Source organism: Stegostoma tigrinum, chromosome 2 (genome assembly GCF_030684315.1).
Source record: "Stegostoma tigrinum isolate sSteTig4 chromosome 2, sSteTig4.hap1, whole genome shotgun sequence".
Taxonomy (NCBI): domain Eukaryota; kingdom Metazoa; phylum Chordata; class Chondrichthyes; order Orectolobiformes; family Stegostomatidae; genus Stegostoma; species Stegostoma tigrinum.
The window spans coordinates 16288097-16313916 of record NC_081355.1 but is presented as its reverse complement, the minus strand read 5'-3'; the positions used below and the strand labels follow the sequence as shown (position 1 = coordinate 16313916).

General features: G+C 41.2%; 1 protein-coding gene across 5 annotated transcripts in view; it reads left to right on the top strand.

Moving 5' to 3' along the window:
• Positions 1 to 25820, top strand: part of fhod3b (formin homology 2 domain containing 3b) — a 583240-nt gene that overhangs the window by 507054 nt on the left and 50366 nt on the right. For all 5 annotated transcript variants that reach the window (XM_048559318.2, XM_048559356.2, XM_059652629.1 and 2 more), the window contains 3 exons: positions 143 to 436; positions 3162 to 4039; positions 24732 to 24890. In XM_048559318.2, coding sequence (XP_048415275.2) covers positions 143 to 436; positions 3162 to 4039; positions 24732 to 24890 — 1331 coding nt within the window. The remainder of the gene's footprint in view (positions 1 to 142; positions 437 to 3161; positions 4040 to 24731; positions 24891 to 25820) is intronic.

Sequence of the window (25820 nt, the reverse complement as noted above, 5' to 3'; positions counted from 1 at the left end):
AGCTCAGCCTTTGCAGAGAAAAACTGATTGTTTTCTTTCTCTTGTGTCAGTAAAACAGATGCTGAAACATACAAAAGGGACATTGTGAAGTAATGTGACTTTAACAGTAATTAAGAATCCCTCCTCCTTCTGTTCCTGTTAGTCTCTGCCAGTGAGCAAGAACCTGAGCCTGAGCCTGAGCCTGAGCCTGAACCAGAGCCTGAATCCGAAGTCGAACGTGAAACAGAGGTAGTCGCTGAGTCAGGACCTTCGGAGCTGGAGACTGGGCAGGGAGCTGATCGTGAGCCTGAAGAACATGCAATCCTGAGCGAGAAGGAGAGACAGAATGAAGAAGTGAATGAGAAAGATAACTGCTCAGCGTCCAGCATCTCATCAGCCAGCAGCACTTTAGAAAGAGAGGAAAGGGAAGACAAAGTAACCAGCGACAATGAAACTGGTAACAACCACATTTTCTGTGAATCTGTCATACTACTGCCTGTGTTAACCAGCTCTGGGCAGCAATTAGTAATTGCAGGTTGCTGCGATGTACTAAAATAGATAATTTACTGTGCAGCACTGCACACAATATGTTTCAACATAATTATGTACCAGCTTTCATTGAATCAAATTAGTAGCTGAGTAACATGCAAGTTTTCTGTGCGGAGTAAGCATTTTCTGAAGGATATATCATAATGTTAATGTTTTCTTTGCGTTGATCAAGTAATCTCTCTGCTTTCTTCCTACTGAATGTATTAAGCATGTGTTTATAATGACGAATGAACAGGCTGAATATTATAAATGACAACCGTGTGATTTTGATCCTGACCAAAACATACTAATGTATCAAAAACGATACTTCAGTTTCATAACATCTGGGGATCTGAAAGCCCCAAGTGGAATAGAAGTGAAACATACAGTTCCCTATCTCAGCTATAGTGGGAAGGTAAGATGAGAAGGCTGTTAAAAAGACTTTTGGGATCATTAACTTCATAAATCAAAGTCTGAAGTCACACGATGCCAGGCTGTAGCCCATCAGGCTTTTGTTGGACTATAACCTAGTGCCGTAAGACTTATGACATTGTCCACTCCAGTCCGACACCGGCACCTCCGCGTCATTCACAAGCCAAGGCCTCAGCTGCGTAAGCAAAGAGGTTCTGCTGAATCATTGGGACATTGGTTAAACCCAGAGGACTCTTATTTGCAATCTTGTGCAGCATATTTCATGAAGAATGTGAAGGATTTAAAAGGGGTACAAAGGAAATTGACCAGGGTGGAATCAAAGTTGCAGACTTCAGTTACATGAGGGAGAATAAATTGAAATTGCGTAGAAAGCAATTTGGTAAGTGATGTTCAAGATCATGATGGCTGCAAAGTTTTACCCTCATGCTCTTTCAGTACATGGATTATTAATTCATATTACTGTGGACCTTGCCGGATAAGTGGTGTGCTTTATGCTAAATGTAGTGGCAACACAGGCTCTGGCGTTGTTTACTTCCCTCACATGGAGTCTTTAAAATGAAGAAGTTGTAGGCTCCCAGTTTTCAGTCTCCGCAGTTTATCTCCTCCTTATGTAAATGCATACTTTAGCTGTGTGTGTGCATTGTCATTTCCTCCATGGGGGAGTCAGAGAATCTATAGGGCGCACAAAAGCGTCGTGATTTGCCACACCTCGTAAGGGGGGAATATCTCATTCTATTTCTTTCCCCTCTGTAATCGGAGGGTTGGATAGCGTGGATAGGGGGAGAGCCTTTTTCCTTGGATGGTGATGGCAAGCACGAGGGGGCATAGCTTTAAATTGAGGGGTGAAAGATATAGGACAGATGTCAGAGGTAGTTTCTTTACTCGGAGAGTAGTAAGGGAATGGAACGCTTTGCCTGCAGCGGTAGTAGATTTGCCAACTTTAAGTACATTTAAGTCATCATTGGACAAGCATATGGACATACATGGAATAGTGTAGGTTAGATGGGCTTCAGATCGGTATGACAGGTTGGCACAACATGGAGGGCCAAAGGGCCTGTACTGTGCTGTAATGTTCTATATATGGTGTGTCCTCAGTAACGCTGCATCTTGTACAGCATTCAGTGCAACCCAGTAGCCTGTGTGCTCAAAAGAGCAGCCACAGCATGGAGTCCATCCATGAAGGAAACAACTTGAGAAACAGAGCTGAAAACAGTTTCTGATAACTGAAGGAAGAAGCATATATAGCAGCTGAAAAATACTGCAGTGTTACCTGAAATTAGCAGGCTACATAAATAAATATTCTTGTCCCTTCACTTTAGGTTTAAACACCACCAAACTAAATAACACATGACTCGGTATCTATTCATATCAACCTTGTCTACCAGGAATAGGGTTTAAGTTGCCTGGATTTATTTATGCAGTGATTCCACCATCGTACTGTTTAAACAAGAAAATTAATTCTAAAAATAAATAAATTTAATTCTGTCAGTCTGGAATGGACTCCAATCAAAATCCCCACGGTGGGAATAAGTATAGGCAAATCATGTAAAATATTTGATGAACCCATTGATTTCCACTATTGGTAAGACATCAGTGTGCCTGCAATGATCTTTGTGTGCATTGGGTAATCCTCAAAAATGGCCTTAAATTATTTTTGAAATGATCATCCCCCATATAAATGCAAGCAGTGTACGTATGCTACAATATTTTCTGCACTTGCACACGAACCCTGAGTGACTTTCTGTACTACACCAAAGCATGGTTTTATTTGAAAGACCACAAAAATACATGACATTAAAGGAGTGTGATGCTAAAATTTAACTTTGAAATCATTTGCCAGACAGGATACAATAAAATGCTTAATACTAATTTCTACTAGTTTCTTCAAGCCCACACTTCCCAGAACTCTCAACAGCTGGATTGTCTCTCTGTTCCTTTGTTAATGCGCTGCTGTAACCTATCATTCTCTTTTTAAAATAGAGTAGATTTATAATGCAGCTTAAGACAATAGATTACACTCCTGGAAAAAGATGAGGTTAAGAATTCCAATGATTCCTGCTGTAAAGAAATCAGAGCACATTAAGCTGTACACTGAATATAACTGAAGCCATCTCCTTGCTTCACTTTGGAACAAGGAACAGTTGCAGTTCTCGCCCCACTTTATGGGAAAGTCACTACAGACCTCTAACTCTCATGCCTTTTTTTCTTTACTTGGACAACAGGTAAATGGACACAAAGCATTAAGGAGGTCAGTGTAAATGAGCAGTGCAGCAACATTCTCAATAACAAGCGATTCATGCTGGACATGTTGTATGCGCAGAACAAAAAGACAGAAGATGGCGAGGAAACAGAGCTTGAGAGAAAAGAGGTGGAAAAACAAGAGTCCCTGGCCACTCTGGCCAGCCGCATCAGCATTCTCCAGGCCAGCAAGCAGGCTTGTGAGGAAAAAGTGAAAAAAATGGAGATTGACCATCTGGAGAACCACGGCAGTGTGAAAGCTTTCACTGACAAATTTAACAGTGGGGAGCTGAGTAAAGGGCCACCAATGTCTGATTCTGAAATGACTGCTAAGGCCGTGGATAAAGTGGCTGCACAGCCAAAAAAGGAATCCGATTACATTTGGGATCAACTAATGGCCAATCCGCGGGAGCTAAAAATTAAAGATATAGACTTCACAGACTTGGAGGAGGATGATGATGTAGATGTGTTGGACATGGAGAACCTACTTAATTCTGGAGATGCAATAATTCCGCCACCACCCCCTCCCCCGCCTTCTTTTCTGGGTTTGCCTCCACCGCCCCCTTTACTCTACTGCCCACCCCTTCCCCCAGCACCCGGGGTTTCCACACCCCCACCTCCACCCTTTGGCCTTCACCAAGCTGTGGGGTCGCCCCATCTGTCCAGGAGTGAGCCAACGTTTATCAAGAAGAAGAAAACCATTAGACTATTCTGGAATGAAGTCCGACCGATCAATTGGCAATACAAAAACCACAAGCGATGCCGGGAACCCCTCTGGACCCGCCTGGAGCCTGTCAAGTTGGACGTATCCAAACTGGAGCATCTGTTTGAATCAAAATCCAAGGAATTGCCAGTCACTAAGGTAATGAGCAGTTCTAACACACTAGAAAAATTCTTTAGAGGGTATTGATGTAATGGAAAAGGTGTCAACAAACATGAGGCACGTTAGTACAAATAGCAAAGTAAATTTCAAATAGACACTGTCAGGTGTTAGCTTTCAGTAAGACGAATGAGGAGATCACCTTTTTGACAAGTGGGTCTGAATAGGGCTAAGGTGCAAAGCGGTTTGTAGATGAAAATGCAAATTGTTAATGGTGGCAATGCGTGTTAAGCAATTAAAGCACAAACAAACCACTGGGGTTCATTTTTGTGTGAGATAAAATTCAAAAGAAGAGATATCCAGTTAAATTGCTCGCTGAGCTGGAAGGTTAGTTTTCAGACGTTTCGTCATCATTCTAGGTAACATCAGTGAGCCTCCGACGAAGCGCTGGTGACAAACTCACATCCAGAACCTCAACCTGAGCTACAAATCTTCTCAAAACTCGCTATATCCAGTGAAAATTATATGTAATCTTAGATATGTCATACTTGGACTGCTATGTACAGCCCTGGTCACCATATTATGAACGTGTGAATTAGAAGAGAGAGAAGGTCAATTGGCCCCTCGAGCCTGCTCTGTCATGGCTGATCTGATTAAGGCCTTGGCTCCATTTTGCTCCTTATGCCCACCCTTTGAATATTTGTTAAAGAAGAAATCATCTAACTGTGCTTAAGAATGTTCAATGACCCTGCTTCCAGAACACCCTGAGGGAAAAAAATTCCACAGACTCTCAACTGTTAGAAAAATCTTGCCATCTATCTTAAATGAGAGACTCTTTAGTTTCACACTATGACGTCTAGTTCTGGTTTCTCTCTCAGATGAGGAAACAACCTTTCAACATTTGATGTGACCTCACCTTTTAGGATCTTGTAAACCTCCATGAGATCAATTCTCAATGTTCTAAATACCTATGATACAGGACAACGTGTCCAACCTTTCATGCTATGATAACCCTACATCCCACAAATCAGTCGAATGATCTTTGTCTGGATTGTGTATTAGAAAAATGATGTAAAAGCACTGGGAAATAGTACATGAGAGAGACAGGGAAGATGCAGTCACCGCTAACCTTCTATATTCCAGGGAAATTGTGTCTAGTGTTTACAATGACTCCAAATAACCTAGTCCTTGGAAACCTGATGAATCTTTGTGACTTTATTTCCAAGGTTTGATACCTAACCCATTGCATTCAAAGCCAAGTTGGGGGAGAAAATTTCCTAATATGTCATAAATAGAAAAACTTCGACCTTCCTGACATCTCTACTCTCTGCATCTCCCAGCACCATTGTACTGCGAAGTGAAGGAGAGTAGTAACCATTAGTTGCTAACAATTTTGCCAATTTTGGTCCTTTGGGAGCAATGTGAAGAACCTATCCAAATGAATCAAGATTAGACCTTGAATTGCATTGCAGCAGTCATGCATGTCACCTCTGTGGGTTAGCTTTAAATCCAGAACCCCGTTGTGAACTGGAACTTTTCCGATTCATTGTGCCAATCAGGCAAGTGTTTGAATATTTTATGTAACACATAATATTGAAAGAGTGTCAGAAGATGGTTACTTCTCACACATACTTAATTTTTACTTTATTATATGCATTATAGGATACTTGTGATATTTATTCGTGGTCTTTCAATGAGGAGATGTGTTAGGAATAAATGCTGCGGTGCTTCATTCTTGAATATCTATATAGTGTTTGCAGGGGCGTGTTATGGTCAATTTTTATAAGTTATTGGTTGAGCATCAGGCGAAATATCATGAGACAGCGGGAACTGCTGATGTTGGAGAATCTGATACAACAAGGTGTAGAGCTGGATGAACACAGCTGGCCAAGCAGCATCAGAGGAGCAGGAAAGCTGACGTTTCAGGCCTAGCCCCTTCTTCAGATTTCTTTCAGTTTTCCTGCTCCTTTGATGCTGCTTGGCCTGCTGTGTTCATCCAGCTCCACACCTTGTTATATCAGCCTAAGTATCATGACAATTTCTGGGCCCTGCATTTCAGAAAGGTTGGCAAGTTCTTGGCGAGAGTGCAGAGATTTTCTCGGATTATACTGGGAATGGGGGATTTCAGTTCCATGAAAATATGCAGGATGACAGTATTGATCTAAAAGCAGAGCAGATTATGGGGAGATTTTATAAAGCTGGTGAATTTTGTGCACAATTTACTGCTTATGTGGCAGAAGCAATATTAAAAAAACTGTAAATTTGAGGTAATTTAGAAAAGAGATGAAGATTTAATTTTTTTTTAAATATTGAGGATATGTTTTATAATACAATGTAAGAATGGGAAAGTGAAAATAGATTTGATAATACTTTTTCCAATTTGATCTGGGGCAATTTATAACCCTGGGAAAAGATCAGGTCAGTGGGACCGTGATGATCTGGCAACAGCACAATAAGCTGAATAGTCTGTTTCTATCCTACAATATTTGACAATTAACAGTAATGCTGAAGTTGTACCACAGTAACTGGATTCTTGCCAGTGTCATTATGTGATGCATAACTCAAAAATGGGGCTTGTACTACAAATTGCACATTATTGTATGTGGCACTGAGGTTTTGGAACAAAGGAACTCTGCTGCATACATATATGGAGAGTAGCATGTAGCTGCATTCCTAGGGCAGATAAACTATGTAACACACGTGTCTCCTTTCTTTCAACATTGTAAAATTACTCATGTCTTCAAGTTGTCAGTGAACACATGACAACTAGATGAGTTTTTAACTAAATGTATGTGCCATCACTAAGACTGCTTATGTCCACCTCCTGAATGCAACATGGCTCCAAGCTTTCCACAACTCGACAGCTGCTCAAACCCTACACATTCCTTTGTTACCTCTGAGACTCGACTGGTTAATGCTCTTGTGACTTACCTCCCATGCTCTAACCTCCATGAACTTGAAGTGATTCAAAAATCTGTGGTTCTTGTCCTGAGATGATGGAGGATGCCAGTTTGCAAGTTAACACTGAAGGAGATTTTGGTTAGTTACTGAAGCGGATCTTGCAGATGATTTACACTAGTACCACTGTAGATTAGAGTGAGTGCATGTTGAAGGTGGTGAATAGAGTGCCAATCAAGCAGCATGCTTTGCTCAGAATATTTTGAGCTCCTTGTGTGTTATTGAAGACATGTTGATTCACTCTGGTGGGTATTCCATCCCACTCCTAACTTGTGCTTTGTAGTTGCTAGACCAGCTTTGGGAATCAGGTGGTGAGTTGCTCACCAGACAAGTTCCAGTCTCTGAATGGTCAACTTTGTTTATGACTATTCTGTTTCAAGTTTCTGGTCAATGGTAAACCCTGAAGTGATTTTCATGGGGAGTTCAGCAATGGAGATGCTATTGAATGTCAAGAGAAATGGTTAAATTCCCTCTTGCTGGAGATGGTTGTTTCCTGGCATTAGTGTGGTATGAATGCAACTTGCTTCTTACTAGCCCAAGCCTGATTGTTATCCATATCTGCTGCATTTTGACTTGGACTGCTTTAGTCTCCGAGGAGTTGCAAATGGAACTGAATGTTGCACAATCATCAAAAGCATCCTAACTTCTGACTTTAAAAAGGAGAGAAGGGGATTCAAGCAGTTGAAGATATTTGAGCTTAGGACCCCACACTGAGGAACTCCTGCAGTGATGTTCTCAGACTGAGGTGATTGACATCACAATAATCATCTTGGGAGTTTGATATGACCCCAACTAGTGGAGGAAGTTTCCCCAGTTCCTATTTGCTTCAGATTGGCTAATGAACCGTGACTCCAAATTCAAACAAATGCTGCATTGCTGTTGAAACCAGTCACTCTCACCTCACCTCACCTCACCTCTTGTATTTGGCTCTTTTGTCCGTGATTGGACCAGGGCAGTGATAAGGTCATGGACTGGGTGGCCCTGATGATTTCCAATCCGAGCATTAGTGAACAGGTTAGTGCTGCTCAAGTGTCACTTGATAGCACTGTGAATTACACATTCTTGATGAAAGGTAAGTTATAATCCCAAAAGCGCAATTATTCAGTGTTAATTCACATTAACACAACTGTTCATGAAAGCACAGTGTAATGCTAATTTTCAGTGTAAATGATTGACATAATTTAGCCATTTTGATATTAGATCCCAAATCTCCATGCAGTTTCAGATTGATCAGGTGAAAGCTCCACTGAACATTTCACCTTTTATTTAAGATAGCTCTCAATTCCAAGTAACCAATCAAAGAATCTGATGCTCCTACAGTTATGATTATTCAGCTGGGAGTACTTTTAAGCTTCATATTTTAAGCACAGCAAGACCCAAAGTCATATTTCTCATGAATTTTGCTTTCCATTACTTCTCCTCGCAAAGATCTACAATATGTTTTCCGCATCCTTTTGAATGCATTTTTACTGCTCCAAAATGAGTTGCATGAAAAAAGGCAGCAACCACAAATGCTATGCCTAATGTGCATATTTTATCCCTGGATAGATCCAAATATTTAAGTATTGTGCATAGAAAATCTTGCATTTCTTGTTACTTGATCATCACCAAATGCCAACAAAATTCACAGCAAATTTAGGCCAAACTTGAGACTGGTACAAACTTCATTTTGACTTGTGATTTGTGACAGTTGGTGAACTTTGGAGCCATTCGCTTATCTTGCAGAAGACAGCTAGTACAGATAAAGGACAACTCACATTGTTGGAGTAGCAGTCAGTCTTTTGAGATTGGCATTGAAGTCCATGTTGGGGAAAGCCAAGCAGGTTTAATCCACACAATATGCCCATGAGATGTTGACTACTAACTGAATATAACAGTAGATTAATGCTGCGTTTTGTGGCACTGTGTTCTCCCTTTTGACAAACACAACAGCCATTCTAAACCGTTTCAATTCAAGTTCATTCTTAAAACCTAAAACTGAAATACTTCAGATGTTGGAAATCAGCAATAAGATCAGAAAATACTAGAAATGCTGATTCTATCCAACAGCATCTGAGAATGAAAAAGAGACAGAATTAAAGTTTCGGATCAGTGAGCTGATCTGAACAGAGATCCACCTGAAACAGTAATTCTGTGTCTGTCTCTACAGGCCCTGCCTGGACGTGCTGAGCATTTGCAGTTTTCATTTTAAAACCTTCATGCATTACATGAATCCCTCAGGCTGTCGCAGTGGGAGCTTGGCTTTATTGCAGGGATAAATGTATTATATAGGAGAACATCTAGCCTAATTGACCATAATAGATTCAACATGGCAAATAATCATTTCAGTCTTTCAACTTACCCGGTCTCTTAGACCTACGATACAAAAGATGTGGTTTAGTTGTCTCTAATAGGATCCTTTCTAATTTACCTATTTTGATTCCCCCTCATGGCAATAATCTTTATTATTACAAGCATTTTAGAAGTTTTGGACCAGATTGGTCTGAAGATCTCATCGACGCATGTTGGAATTATTTCTACATGTTTAGGCTGTGAATGCTTTAAGTGAGGATGACAGGACACTTGGACCGTGGTGAACAATAGGCTTCATGATGCCTTCAAGAATTGGAACCAAAGCATTGAGGCTAAAATGGAGAAACAGTTGATGAGGAAGGTGAACCAGCCTGTATATGAGTTCAATTTCAAATCAGGTATAAAAATGGTAGAGAGGGAAAGAAAACTGACATGTAGAGAGAGAGAGATTGAATGAGACCGGAAAGGCAAGTGAGACATTTTAAAAAAAACGTTTTTTTTATAATCTCCAGCAGCAACTCATAACCTGAGAAATGTGACTACACACTTAGTATTGTTCTCTTTATGTGCATGAAAAGTTGGGAATCCCTAAACATTTTACATTATTAAAATGGTAGCTATGTTTATGACCACTACACTGAGCTTCCTGTCGTGGGTTTAACACAGGATTAAATTGAAAATCGATGAAAATAATGGGGTGATTGAGGACGGGATGCTATGTTAACAACGTTAGAGGTAAAGCTACACAAATCAGCTGGCAATTTGTGATGGACACCATTGCCTGGACATTTCTTCCTCCTCAAGTTTACTGGCTGTTTTCTGCATTAACAACAGTGAATATCATTGACATTTTGTAAACATGGGCCAGGATATTCAGGATCAGTGCCAGATTTTACCCTGAGATTTTGAAAAGCTTTAACGTTATCAGTAAGCATCATGATCACCATGAAAAAGTATAAAATTATTGTGTATTATTTAGATTAGTGCTCCCTTTCATGATTTGTTTTACAGGAAACTCAAAAGACATTAATTTAGGGAGTTTGATATCTGTACTGGTTAGATCTCAGCTGGAATACCGTGCACAATTTGGCATGCTACACCAGAGAAAGGATGTGAATGCACTGGAAAAACTGCAGAAGATGTTTCCAAAATTGGTTCCAGGAATAAAACTCTTCGGTTATGACGGAAGATTAGAGAAGTTGGGAAATCCTTGGAGGGAGATGGTAAAGAGGAGACTTGACAGAAGCTTTCCAACTCGGGAAGGGGGTAGGAGTCTGGACTGAGTAGACAGGGGAATAGGTTCGAGGCCCGAAACATCAGCTTTCCTGCTTCTCTGATGCAGCTTGGCCTGCTGTGTTCATCCAGCTCGACACCTTCTTATATCGGGGAACAAACTATTCCTGCTTGTGACAGGATTGAGCTCTAGGGGGCATAGTGTTTGTGTTTTGTAATCGAGGCAATGAGAACTCATTTTGTGCAATGAGGAGTTACAGCCTTTATTGCACTGCTTGTGGAGACAGAATCATTGAGGAATTCAAAAGGGCAGTATTTTACTTAAGTCAAAACAACAAGCAGGATAATGGAAAAAAGGCAGGAGCTTGGCATTAAATTAAAATGCTCAAAGTTGGTGCTGACAGGATGGGCTGAATGGTCTCCATAACAATTCTGTAATTTTCTATACTGTTATTCCTAATTTGATACATTCATCACAGTACTGGTGTAAAGAATTTAGCAGTCAATATTGTTGCAAAGGCTGAGGATTTATCTGTTCAATTTTCAAATTCCTTTGTAAAACATTGTACTCTTCCTCTGCAATGTAAAATGAGGTATTGATTCTAAAAGTAGTGTTTTGTCATTAAACTGCATGTTATCTTTTGCAGATTGGCTCCTACATCTCAGCAAGTTAGAAGCTGAAAGCTTATGTGTCTGTTGCCTTTTTCTTGCCATTCTGGGCGTACATCTATGTTTGCTCAGGATCTATGCTGGAATTAATGTCATCTATTTGCCTTGAAGGTTACCCATTTAGCAGTACTCAAAACAGCTATATCTTTGAGCCCATCATCATACTTACAGTAACAACTTTCATTATATAAGCACACTTCGCACAGTAAAACGCCCCGAGGTGCTTAACAGCACCACCAATAACTTCTCTTGCTTTTTTTAATTTGATGCTGACCTACAGAAGAGTGACCAAAAGTTTGATCAAAGGAAGAGAATTCTTAGGCGGATGCTGAAAGAGAAAACAGAAGGGAGATGTAGGAAGTGGAAAGGTTTACACATGGTTTAAATGCTTAGGACCAGTATGGTTTAAAACAGATTGCCCATGTGCAGGAAGCCAAAATTGACAAAGTACTAAGATATGTAAACTTCTTCAGCCAGAGAGTGGTGAATCTCTGGAATTCACTGCCCCAGAAGGCTGTGGAGGCCAGCTTATTGAGCACATTTAAGACTGAGATAGATAGGTCCTTGATTATCCAGGGGATCAGGGGTTACAGGGAGAAAGCAGGAGAATGGGGTTGAGGAACTTATCATTCATTATTGAATGGCAAAGCAGACTCGATGGGCCAAATGGCCTAATTTCTGCTCCTTTGTCTTATCGTCTTATGCAGAGCTAGAGAATGGTGCATGGACTGGGAGGGATAAATGTCTGATGAATTCAATTCAACAAGCTTGATAAATTGGAGATACTCTGACCAGGAGTCACCGAAAGTCAAAAGTGGCGAGGATAGATGCCATTTGGAGTGAGTTAAGATACAGACCATACAGTTTGGGGAGGGCAAACAAAGCAAGGGAATACACAATAAACAAGGGAGGTATGGAGAGCAATAGAGGAAGTGAGAGACCTTGAAGCACATGTAAACAGGTACCTGAAGGTGGCACTAGAGGTCGATAAGCTGAGAAAGAAAGCATATGTGTGAGTGATAATGGGAACTGCAGATGCCTGAGAATCCAAGATAATAAAATGTGAGGCTGGATGAACACAGCAGGCCCAGCAGCATCTCAGGAGCACAAAAGCTGACCTTTCGGGCCTCGACCCTTCATCAGAGAGGGGGATGGGGTGAGGGTTCTGGAATAAATAGGGAGAGAGGGGGAGGCGGACCGAAGATGGAGAGAAAAGAAGATAGGTAGAGAGGAGAGTATAGGTGGGGAGGTAGGGAGGGGATAGGTCAGTCCAGGGAGGACGGACAGGTCAAGGAGGTGGGATGAGGTTAGTAGGTAGGAGATGGAGGTGCGGCTTGGGGTGGGAGGAAGGGATGGGTGAGAGGAAGAACAGGTTAGGGAGGCAGAGACAGGTTGGATTGGTTTTGGGATGCAGTGGGTGGAGGGGAAGAGCTGGGCTGGTTGTGTGGTGCAGTGGGGGGAGGGGACGAACTGGGCTGGTTTTGGGATGAGGTGGGGGAAGGGGAGATTTTGAAGCTGGTGAAGTCCACATCGATACCATTGGGCTGCAGGGTTCCCAAGCGGAGTATGAGTTGCTGTTCCTGCAACCTTCGGGTGGCATCATTGTGGCACTGCAGGAGGCCCATGATGGACATGTCATCTGAAGAATGGGAGGGGGAGTGGAAATGGTTTGCGACTGGGAGGTGCAGTTGTTTATTGCGAACCGAGCGGAGGTGTTCTGCGACGCGGTCCCCAAGCCTCCACTTGGTTTCCCCAATGTAGAGGAAGCCATACCGGGTACAGTGGATGCAGTATACCACATTGGCAGATGTGCAGGTGAACCTCTGCATAGAAAGCATATGGATGCTTTGTTCATTGAGAATGATCTTGAATACAAGAGCAAAAGGTTGTAATTGTGAAATGATGTAATTCACTGATTAGTCCACAGCTAGAGTTGGGAATACAATTCTGACCACTATATTACAGGAAAGACATGGTTGCTTGAGAGAGTACAAAGGAGACTTACAAGAATGTTGCCAGGGGTTGAAACTTCTAGCTATGAGGAAAGATTGGATAAGCTAGGGTTAACTTCGTCAGGACAGAGGCTGACTTAGTTAAGGCTATGAAATAATGAGATATCGAGAACTGCAGATGCTGGAGTCAGAGTCAACACAGCATGGAGCTGGAGGAATACAGCAGGTCAGGGAGCATCAGAGGGGTAGGAAAGCTGACATTTCGGGTCAGGACGCTCCTGATGACTGACCCTGAATGTTGACTTTCCTTTTCCTCTGATGCTGCCGGACCCGTGTTCCTCCAGCTTCACACTTGAAATAATGAGAAGCTTAGGTGGTGGGCTTGGTGGGGTGGGCGGCGGTGGAGCAGGGGGCGAGGGGGTGGGAGGTTGCAGTGGTGTAGACCCATTTCCCTTTATTGAAAAGTCATTTTCCAGGCAGCACAGATTTAGGGTGATTGGAGGGGACGTGAATAAAATGTTTTCCCTAGGGGCTAATGGTTGCCTGGAATCTGCTGCCAGGTTTGGTGGTTAAAGTGAAATCCCTCAACTCATCTAAATGCAACCTGGATCTGCACCTGAAGTTCTGTAGTCTACAGGTACTGGACAGTGAAATTAGAATGAGTGGCTAGTTTATTCAGCTTGCATGTGGAAATGATGGGCTGAATGGCATTTTTCTGTGCTGTAACTTTTCTATGGTTCTAATTTTGGATGGAAGATTGCATCTCAAAGTGTATCAAGGTAGCATGCAGTTAAAATAAGAACATAGAATTATCAGCACACAGTGAGGTCGTTTGGCTCATTTCTTCTGTCCCTGTTTTCCGAAGGAGTTACACGAGTCCTGCAAAGTTTCCTCTTCAGTAGAGATCCAAGTTCCTTCCGAATCCATTTCTGCCACCCTTTTTCAGGAAGGGCATTCCATATCATCACTTCTTGGTTTAAAGAAAATAAGCTCTCATCTCCCTTCTGACTTAAAAAAAATGCACTTTTTTTAATACTGTGACCTCAGCTCCACCAGTAGAAATTAATTTTCCATAACTGCTTTGAAAATACCTCATAGTTTTGAAAGACTGTGCATTAACTTTTACTTTAAAGTGGAACAATCTCACTTTCCTGATCTCTCCAGATTACTGGAAAACCTTATCCTTCATAACCTTCTCCAAAAACTCCTGTACACCTACTTCAAGGTTTTGACATCTTTTCTAAAATCAGGTAATTACAATTGAGATAACAAGCTCCCGTGAATCTCTAACCAATGATTACTGTCAATTTAACACAAATTATCTCCATCACAAAGTCCTTGCGAACAATGACTACATCCCAATTATGATGATGAAACCAGTTAGGTATTGACCCTGTTGGAAATCCCTCCAAAAAAGTGAAAGTTAGATTCATCAGACTTAATAAAGGAAGAGGATTTCACAAATTGTGCTGACTGTTCAAATCAACTATTTCCTTGTGTCCAGTCTCCCTGTCCTAATGACAGATTCCAGCAGCTTCCTCACAGTTGGTAACTTAGGGAGATCTTGCTCAAACTATGCAAGATACTAGTCCAAGCACAGCTGGAGTCTGTAACAGTATTGGTACCCTTATCCAAGGAGAGTGAGATACTGGCAAGGAGGCAGATTAGGTTCACCCAGCTGATACCAGATGTAGAGAAAATTGTCTTTGAGAAGATGTTGAGTCAATTGGGCCTGTACTCATTAGAATACAGAAAAACACAAGGCGACCTTATTGAAATATACAAGATTCTCCAGGGAGTTGACTATATAGATGCAGAAAGGTTGTTTCCCCTTGATGGAGAGCCTAGGGCCAGAGGGCGTAATCCCTGAGTAAGGCGGTATCCAGTTAGGATAGAGATGACGATCAACTTCTTTTTCCAGGGTAGTAAGTCTGTGGAATTCTTTACCACTGAGTGCTGTTGAGCCTGGCTCATTAAGTGTATTCAAGATTGAAAGAGATGGATTTTTAATCGTTCGGGCACTGAAGGTTATTGGGGAAAAAAGGCAGGAAAATTGGGTTAAATATTATCAGACCAGCCATGACCTGATTGAATAATGGGGAGCTTTTGATGGCTGAGTGGCCTAATTTCTGTTCCTACATCTTACGGTCTTTGGTCTTGAGCTGACCGGTCACCTGATTTTATTTTCTCAACTTTCTGTTCTCCCAATTCCTGTACTTTGCAAACTTGTGATGGAACAGGAAGCAAAGTTAAAATAGCCATAGCCTTAACAGATCATGGGGCTGTGCTCTCATGAGAGACAGACATCTGGTGGTAGTTTAACTCGAGGGTCCCCGCACCTCAGGAGAGGTTGGGAAGGAGGATTCTTCATGGTAACCTCAGCCTGTATAGAACTGGAACGCATGCTGTTGGCATCATTCTGTATTGTAAACCAGGCATCTAATCAACTAGGCTAAACCGACTCCTCTGCAAGCACCAATAAACGTGAGGTTAGATGTTTTTGGAAGCAATGAACAAAGCGTGCCAGCGGTTCATTGACCCTGCATTTGCCTATAAACGTTCAATGGGCTCTTGCATAGCATGTTACTGTCAGCCCAACAGCTTGGTGCCTTCTACAAGCATCTGGGATCCATAAACTCGGAACCAACCACGTTGAAAATCATTGATCAGCAGCTGAATCAGGAAGTTAGAATAGTGTTATTAAATGCAAAATTGGGTGTAAAAGTAAAACATAATGGAGAAGGAAAGTAAGATTGATTTGAGAGGGGTAAGAGATAAAGAAAATGTTTGGAAAGTATCTTTTTAAATCTCTAATTAATTAATTAAAGTATAAAGGAATGAGACTTCATGTAATAAAGATTTATTGTCAGAGAAGTTGTTTGTTGGGTATTTTTTGTTTTTATTCATTTGTGTCATGTGGGTGTTGCTGGCTAGACCAGCATTGGTGGCCCATCAGTGAAGAGTCACTCACATTGCTGTGGGCCTGGAGTCACATGTATGCCAGACCAGGTAAGGATAGCAGTTTCCTTCCCTGAAAGACATTAGTGAGTCAGATGGGTTATTCCAGTAATCAACATGGATTCGTGGTCATCATTAGACACACAATTCCAGATTTGTTTTTTGTTTAAATTGAATCCCTGCATCCTTGACCTGTCTATTTTTCTTGGACTGACCCACCCTCACCCTAACTCTGCACCTACACTCACCTTTTATTGGCTACAGCCCTTCCTCCTTGACCTGTCTGTCTCCTCTGCAGCTATCTGCTTCTTTATCCATCTTCCATTTGCCTCCACCTCCCTGCTGCTCTGATGCTGCTTGGCCTCCTGTGTTCATCCAGCTCTACCCCTTGTTACGTGGGACAGCAGTGCATTTGTGTCCAACTACTATTTCGGTAGAGGTTGCTGTTTGATTTGTACATAAATAATGGTGAGCTTTGTGTATCTCTGCTATTATCACCATTATTCATGTAGCCTGTTTTGGCCAAGTTATCAAAGTTGCTACTACTGGGAAAGAGGAATATTTGAAAGAATGTGTGATACAATGCAAATATTCTCTTTGTTTGGGGAGGTGCAACAGTGAAAGGTGGAAAGGCATATGTGACTGACAACTTACTTTAAGATCAGATTTTCAGAATTTTGTGAAGCTTTCTTTGTACAGATGTAACCAATTTTATATCTGTAACAGCCTTCAATGAGTTGTACAAATTGTCGTTGTAAGCATGCCCTTTCACTGCTAACTTTCAAGAGCCTTTTTGCGCAATTAAAAAACGCGCACCTATAGCAAACAGTTTTTGAAATACTTTTACTCCTAGCATGGAGTCTCTTCTATTTTCCCTTTTTAAGTTCATTTTTGATGCAATGTTGGTGTAGACCAACATCTGCATTGTAATTGCAGGCTTCGGATATCCCTGTACTCAGAGTGTGTGCTTATTACTCGAGGCAAACCCAGAACAATAAAAGTGAAGGAACATTGTTATAGTTTCAACCCACAGCTTGGGTCTGAGTTAAATAAAACGTTCAAATGGTTTCACATGATGTGTATCAGTCAACAGTTTGGTTTTGTAATGCCAAACAATTGTTAGACATGTGTGCAATGAACACATCCGCTACATTGAAAGACATTGGCAACTATTTCAAAGGTAACCCTGACAAACCAAGCAGAGTTGGCAAAATTCCTGTGGTTTTTTGTCTGTAACTGAGAATAAAAGGTCATTAGAAGTGAGTTTATTGCAAGGTTTTTTCAACTATATACCTCTGCTCTTTTACTCTCGGTGACTTAGCATTATGATGATGTCTAATGTCGAGTTCCAAAGCTTTACGGGTTTCTATTTAAAAATTTTCAAATTAAATTGGCTTCACCCTAATACCCAGCTGCAAAATTACAAGAAAAAATCCTGGGCTCGAATGAAGCTCTAGTGTAAAAACCCTAATCAACGGCTAGATGCTATGGAAGACTTTCCTGGGAAGAGCTTCTGACTTTTCCAACCTTTCACAGTCTTATCGCAGAGCTGCACAGATTGAAAACAGACCCTTTAGTCTAACTCATCCATGCCAACCAGATATTCTAAATTATTCACATCCCATTGCCTGCGTTTGGCTCAGATCCCTCTTAGCCCTTCCTATTCATATATCCTTCCACATGCCTTTTAAATATTGTAATTGTATCGGTCTTAACTACTTCCTCTGGCAGCTTATTCCATATGCACATCACCCTCTGTGGAAAGAGTTGCCCCTTAGGTCCCTTTTTAAATCCCTGCGCCCCCCCCCCCCCCGGTCAAACTTATGCCCTCTAATTTTGGACTCCCTCATCCTGGGGAAAAGATATTGGCTATTCGCCCTATCCATGTCCCTCAAGATTTTATGAACGTCAATAAGCTCACCCCTCAGCCTCTGACACTCCAGGGAAAATAGCCCCAGCCTATTCAGCTTCTCCCTTATAGCTCAAACCGTCCTACCCTGGCAACGTCCTTGTAAACCTTCTCTGAACCCTTTCAAGTTTCACGACATCCTTCCTATAGCGAGGGGACCAAAATTGCTTGGTGTGTTCCAAAAGTGACCCAACCAGTGTCCTGTACAACTGCAACATGACCTCCCAACTGCAGTGATAAATGCACTGACCAATGAAGGCAAACACTATCTTCACTGTTCTCTTATCCTTAGCACTGTTTCTTTCTTCCCCATCATACATTATAGTATGTAAAAACTTTGGTATCATTTTAATATCATTGAAATTCAAGTAGCCATTCCATGTTATGTTTTCAAATACCTCTCTACTCTTTGACCTCTGCTTCCTCCCCAGTTTAACAATGCCTAAATTTTAAAATTCTCTACATATTTTCAAATCCCTACAGCTTTACCCCTCCCTGAAATCTTTCTCCTTCTCTAAGTTCTCTCATTTAGCCCCCTGTCCACCAAATTTTAATCCCTGTATTTTTGATGGTTTTGGCTCTAAACATCACTGTCTGTTGTCTCCCCTTTAACATGTTCATTAAAACCAGCCAACCTGATAAAATGTTTATTCACCCACCCTAATTTTCTCTGAGAGTCTCTGTGTCAAATTTTATTTCACTGTTCCTGTCAAGTGCTGAGGGCCTCTTACTGAACTGAAGGTGCTAAATAGATAGAAATTGTTGTTGCTGTATACATCATGTGTAGGAATGAAATTTTGAGCTCGACAGATGGTTTCTGTCATTGTAATACCAAAAATCCTGTCCTCTAGTTGCAGTGGAATGTGTAATCTGATATAATGCAGTTTCCTGACTGTAAATATCAGATTTTGTCAATCTTGTATTGTCTCCCTGGCTCATTGTTGAATCCATGTAACAGAATTATAGCAGCATAGTGGAAATGGTACTAAATAGGGGCATGAGGTACATCAAGAATATTTTGATCAAGTGCAAGATCCAGTTAATGATCTGTTCTAATTGAATTTCTCACTAACTGCTCAGAGTTCATTAACAGCTCCTGCTCCCAAAATCAAAACACTGCCTCCACGACATTAGATGTGTAATTTTCTTCCGGCCCTACCTCCTGCTACTAATGGTGATGATTGGAGAAACTATTCAGCACAACTATGATCATGTGTGTCATTAGCAGTGTTAAGATAGCTGCCAAATTTGCCATATTGTGGGTGACAAAACCGTATTCAGTCTCAGCAGTCTAGCAGTCCTCACCTCAAAATATCTCAGTGCAGTTCTTATATTGGTTTAATCCAAATGAAACAAAAGAGTAGATTAGATTAATTTGGAATATCTGGTCAGCTTGGATGAGTTGGACTGAAAGGTCTGCTTCTGTGCTGTACAATTCTATGACTCTGTTTATCAATTCACCAATGTTGATAGTGTTCTCTCCAATTTGTTGTTGATCCTTGGTGGACTGCTTAGTCATTGTTTAGCCATTTATGTTTTTCTGCTAATAGAGACTTTTTACATTAAAAGTAAGATGCATTCATTCTTTGTCTTACATGTAGCTGCAAGATTAACAGCTGTGCCCTTTGTAACACCTATCAGTCTCTTCAATGCAAATTCAAGGATGCTGCAGTGCTTAAATGGGGTCACTATATGCAGGCTTTTCATGAGCGATATTAACCAATTGCACCTCTCCCCACTCTCTGATCTTTCATAGCACTTAGAATCATCATGTGTGGCTTCGATCCAAATAATTGTCTTTGCTGAAATACCATGGTATTTTTGGATCTTCCAGCAATCTATTCCAAAGACAGTCTGGATTTAAACTCATCTTCTGCTGATATTTCCTCCGCACATCCTCTGGAGTGGAAAATATGTTCTGAACAAAATTTACCAAATCAAAAATTAACCAGTTCCCACTTGAGTACCTTCGCTGAGAATGTGCTGCAGAGAAACAGGCTATTCAGCTTAATTGGTTTATGCCTGGGTTTACACCACACGAAGCTCCTCTTGCCCTAATTCATCCAGCCCTATAGAATAACCATCCATTCCTTCCATTAATGTTGTGTATGTCTTCAAATCTATGGCCAAGTTTCATTCCTTCTATATGCAGCTTCAGTTTCTTATCATCCTCTCCCTCTGAGTTCTGTGGTAATGCCATGTTTAGTTTTATTTTGATCACGCAAATAAGAAGATTGTGCCGGTCGTATTCTGGAAGAAATTGTGATTTCACAGTGTGCACTGTCTCAGCCATTTCAAATTTCAAACCTTTTGAGCAGCACTGACTATAGTGCCTTCCATAAACCTTTAAATATGCGGTAGAGTGTGTCACATTACCGTTGACCCAGGGTGTGGCCTCCCCTTGTTCTGTTTCATTTGAAGCTGGCTTGTGCCCTGATTCACACGCTCCCCCTCTGGCACATTTTGCCATGAGGAGAAACAGTGAACTAAAAGGGTAATATCAATGAATGCAAGAGTGTTGCTTTCATTTATACATGGGTGCAATAAAATCCATAATGGAAAGGGAATGCTGGAAAAACTGAGCAGGTCTGGCAGAATCTGTGATTAGAGAAGCATGTTTAATGTTTGAATCCATGATGACTCCTCTTCAGAACTGAAGAGAAAATGTACTGTGGACAATAATGGGGAGAAGCATGTGGAGCAGAAGGGAAGGCTAGAAAGTAAGGGAGGTCATGGGTGTCACAGGACAAAAAAGGCAAAGAGAGTGGTAATGGTGTAGAGAGGATAGGTCCAGAGAAGTGCAGAATATTGGTCAGCTCTGCCAGAGAATCAGACTTGCTTAGGGGGAATCAGATGAAGAGAAAAAGGCAAGGAAAACCAGATGGAACTTGATGTTCAAGATCTGAATTTGTTGAACTTAACACTGAATCCCAAATCCTGTAAAATGCCAAAACGTGAATGGGGTGTTGGTCCTCCAGCTTGTGTCAGGCTTGACCAGAAGACCAAACGCAGACAGGATGACCACTTTGCAGGTCACCTCTGCTGAGTCTGCAAGCATGATCCCAAGTCCGTCCTGTCATTTTCAATACACTACCCGGCTTTCCTGTTCATGTTTCTGTCCTAGTTTTCCCGTGAAGCTCCATACAAAGTGGAAGAATAGTGCCTCATTTTCTATTTAGGAACTGTACAGCCTTCTGGACTTGACATTAAATTTAATATCTGTTCTCTCTTGGCACGCACCCTCCTTCCCCTGCATGCCCCCTCCCTCCCTCTCTCCACTGTGACACCTGTGATCTTGAGCTCACTTTGCCCTCTGACCTTCCCTCCTGTTCCACTTACTCTTCCCCACATTTTTCAACACTTCCTGAAGTTCCAACGAAGAATTAAATTGGTGTTGAAACATTAACCTTGTTTCTGTCTCCACAGATACTGCCAGACCTGCTGAGTTTTCCCAGCATTTTCTGTTCTTAGTTCAGGTCCCCAGTAAGTGCTGAATTTTATTTCCAATAAAAGCCACCTGTTCTAAATAAGCATAGCCTAGCCTTGCCAACATAGCTACAGAAATGCGAGGAACACATTTTCCTGAGTACATTCTTGCCTAAGCAAGGTTTTGTAGTGTTAAAATATACCTCTGGAGAGAATGCAGATGTAGGCTGGAGATATTTATAGTGATCTGGAACCATTAACCCTCTCCAGTGTAATGGCAACACCTTCATCTTGACTGTCAGTCTTGCCTGATCAAGATTAGCTTTTTGTTTTATAATAATTTTTGTACTTCATCTTATGCAGCTATGACAGGTAGAAGGGGATGAAATTGTATACCTGCTGGTAGCAGTATTTTTCTACTGACCCACCAGTTGGAAAGTTAACACTCTAGTCAATTTGTTCCTACAGTTTACTGGCTTAGAATGTAGTGTCCACTATTTCAATGTGTGATTGAATCCTGTTATACGCAGAAACAGACCCATTGGTCCCTGCAGTCTATGATAATCATAATCCAAAACTAAATAGTCGCACCTGCCCACTCCTGGCCCATATTCCTCCAAACCTTTCCTACTTGTGTACTTATGCATGTGCCTTTTAAACATTGTAACTGTGCTCGCAAACACCACTTTGTCAGGAAGTTCATTCCGCATATGAGCCATGCTTTATGCAAAAATTTGGCCCCTCATGTTATTTAAGTCTCTCTCTGCCCGTCTTTGTGTGCCTCTCGACTTACAAACATGCCTCCTCGTCTTGAAATCCCTCACCCTATGGTGAAGACACCTACCATTAACTCCTCTTTACCTACATATCTATACTCCTCATGATTTTATAAACTTCTAAAAGGACACCTCTCAACCCTAATTAATAGCATTCTATTGGCATCTATTTAAATAAAAAGGTGACTTGGCACCAGTCAACATTAACAGTCTGTTTCTAATCAAATAGAATGCTAAAAAATTCTATTCTAAATCTTATTGTGGGGTTTTCTTGATAGTTAATTTGGGAATTCATTGCCCAATGTGGGAAATGGGATTATATAGATGAGGCAGTTCCTCTTGGAGTCATCTACGTTGAGTTAATTGGCCTTGACTGGACTAGAGATACAATAAGTGCCCTTTCTAACCTGAAACGTAAATGGACTCTGACCCATACTGGAAAGTGTAAAGTTACAGACTGTGGAAGATGGCAGAATCAAACTCTGCTGTAGAACCCCTTGTATTCAGGGCCTTTGCTAATACATTGCGAAAAACGGTTAAAAACCAAAAGAACTGCAGATGCTGTAAATCAGGAATAAAAACAGAAGTGAGTTGAAAAATCAGGGAGAAATGGTTACTTTAGCAAGGCATTAGAATGTAAGTAGAACATATTTTCTAATGTATGATTCAATGCCTTTGGTGGTTAAAGGTGCATTGTAATAATGCAGGTGGCTTGTGTCAGCCAGGTAGTAATTTGTGGTCAGTCTTATTGGTACACCCCTCTCCAACTCCATGTCAACCTCATTCTTACCAGGTTTTCAACAGCCTTTCTGAAATAAAGCTCCTGTAGCATCCTAACAGAGAATGTTCATTTGAAATGAGATAGGAAAAAGAATGATATCGAGTCAACAGCTGTCGCAATGAACCACAAAACTACAGTCTTCCATTTCAGCCTTGAAAGACTCCTGTGGCTCTCAAAGGGCAGTGTGTGTTTGCTTTGGTTTTCTTTTCTCTCCTACAATATTCTCTGAAAAGAGAGTCTGTGGGCTTTTGTGCGTTCCAGTCATTCTATGTTATAATATTCTGCAGGTGGAATTACCAGGAAATCATTCCTACAGATGTTTTTTTTATTGGAAATTCGTGTATGTTTTCATTTTGAAGACTGTTTTCCTAATAAGTGAATGGTTCCTGTAAGGTCACGAGATCCTTTGTGTTCATTCGTACACGAAGAGTACACATTCTTATCCTTTTTTTCTTGAGTTGTGTTTCCCCCCTTAAGTTATTTTTGAAGCTGTTTCTCTAGACAAGACACCAGTGTCAGTCTGAGTTGACAGGTAATTGATCCGCTCCTAAGCTGTTCATGTGTTCTACTGCTTCATATTTTGATATGATCTCTTTCCCATTTTTCTCCCACTGTATCTAAGTGGTAACCGTGACCTGCTCATACTTACCAAGATCAATCAGGGGCACGTTACAAATGGTGATCACGAACATGCCAAACTTACATCACCCAACTTAGACTGGTGCAATTCAGTGAACTCTTGCGAGCAATGTGTTAATGCCAGGAAATCAGTTTTTCTGATATTAATTAAGGCATAAATGTTGGCTAAGTTACCAGATATAATTCTCTTGCAATTCTTCTTCAAAATTGTCTGTGGGATCTTTTTCCCCTTCAGAAGACCAGCAGGTACTTACCGATAAGTTGTGACCTCTACCAGAACTGCGCTCTTTCAGAAATGCATTAGATTTAACTGTGATTTTTGAGCCCCAGGGCTCAAATTAGATTTGAATCCGCCACATTGTGATTCAGAGATGGGATTGAGCTACAATGTCATTGATCTAACAATCAGTGGATTAGAACATTTACATCAGGGTATAATCATGTACAAAACGGAAATGTTCCTCGATTATTCTTCTTTTTATTGTTTTAAAAAAAACACAACTTAGAGTGCGCGTTTAAGTGGGACACAAAGATCTTTGTGGGAAGTAGGTGGAATTGGAGCATTGATGTGGCAGTCACCCTCGGAGTTTGGCAGCACAGTGACTCAGCGGTTAGCACTGCTGCCTCACAGCGCCGGGGACCCAGGTTCGATTCCAGCCTCTGGCGACTTTCCGTGTGGTGTTTACGTATTCTCCCCGTGTCTGTGTGGATTTCCTCCGAGTGCTCTGGTTTCCTCCCACAGCCCAAAGATGTGCAGGCTAGGTGGATTGGCCAGGCTAAATTGCCTGTCGTGTTTTGGGATGTTTGGATTAGGCAAGGGAAATGTAGGGTAGGGGAATGGTCTGGGTGGGATGCGCTTCGGAGGATCGGTGTGAACTTGTTGGGCTGAAGGGCCTCTTTCCACACTGCAGGGATTGTGTAAGTTAGCAGAGGAAGTGCTTGTGACTCCTTACTACCCCTTTCTTTGAAAGAGAATAGACATGGAAAGTGTGCTCAAGGAAAGGTGTATTTTTATCTTTAGCACCCTGGTATTTCTCAGCAATGTCGTCTATCCTAAACAAATAGCCAACATTCTGAGACCTCAAAAGCTATCTTGTGTGTGTCGTCTAATTCTGTATGAATATGTAACTTTTTATCTCAGAAAACGGCTGCAGATGGGAAGAGACAGGAAATCATTGTGTTAGACTCCAAACGGAGCAATGCCATTAACATTGGACTGACCGTATTGCCACCACCAAGAACAATTAAGACTGCAATTCTGAACTTTGATGAATATGCCTTGAATAAAGAAGGTATAGAGGTAAGCTTCCAGTGGATTTCTCTGTCCCTTTCTGACCATGCATAAAGGTATGGAATGAGTCAAGATGAGCCTCCTGTTGAGGCAGTTGGTTTCCCAATTAAGCTGTTGATTGAGGGTTAGATATTAGTCAGAACATCAAAGATTTCCCTGCTCTTATTCGAAGTAATGCCATGGGGTCTATTAAACTGGCCTGAGAGAGCAGACAGGGTCTCGGTTTAATATTTTTTTTTCCCTTCCTCAGCACTGTATTGCATTGGTGATCTGCATTACGTGCTCGCATCTCTGAAGTGTGTCTGGAAGTCGTGACTTTCCTACTCTGATGTTACTGTTACTGAGCAGTTAATGAAGAAATGAGAGAAAAGGCTATTTCACCCATTCATTTTTTTGGCTGCCTTGTCTGATAATATAGCATCTAGTTTCATTTTTAATATCTCTAATGTACTTCCCTGTATGCTACTGAGCAGATTTTTGTTTTTTTTTTCAAATTTTTATCTATTATAGGACCAGTATTTGTCATGTCTCTCAAAGTGCCCAAGGTCGATTGTGAGGAGAGCGCATTCTTGTAGAATCTAACTGAGAGCTGGCCAGAATTGAGAGTTTCACTTTTTAAATACAGTTTGCTACTGAATTTCCTTTCAATGTTCACCCTAAGATTTGATATATTGTGTATTCAAATATTTACAAGTCAGATGGATTGCACGTCACCCTTCAGACCTTTGTCCAACATGCCGTTAGACAAGTTAACATTGAGGGTTTAAGAATTCTGATTCTCTCCTGCTCAAACATTGGAAAAGAAGAGTGACTAACCTTAATTGTATAACCAGCAGATGGTCCTATGTAGAATGTCACTCTCCAAAGTAAAATGCACAGACCCACAAAATATAAAAAAAATCCCAAATCCTGCAGGCAATTGATAATTAAATGGCTGTC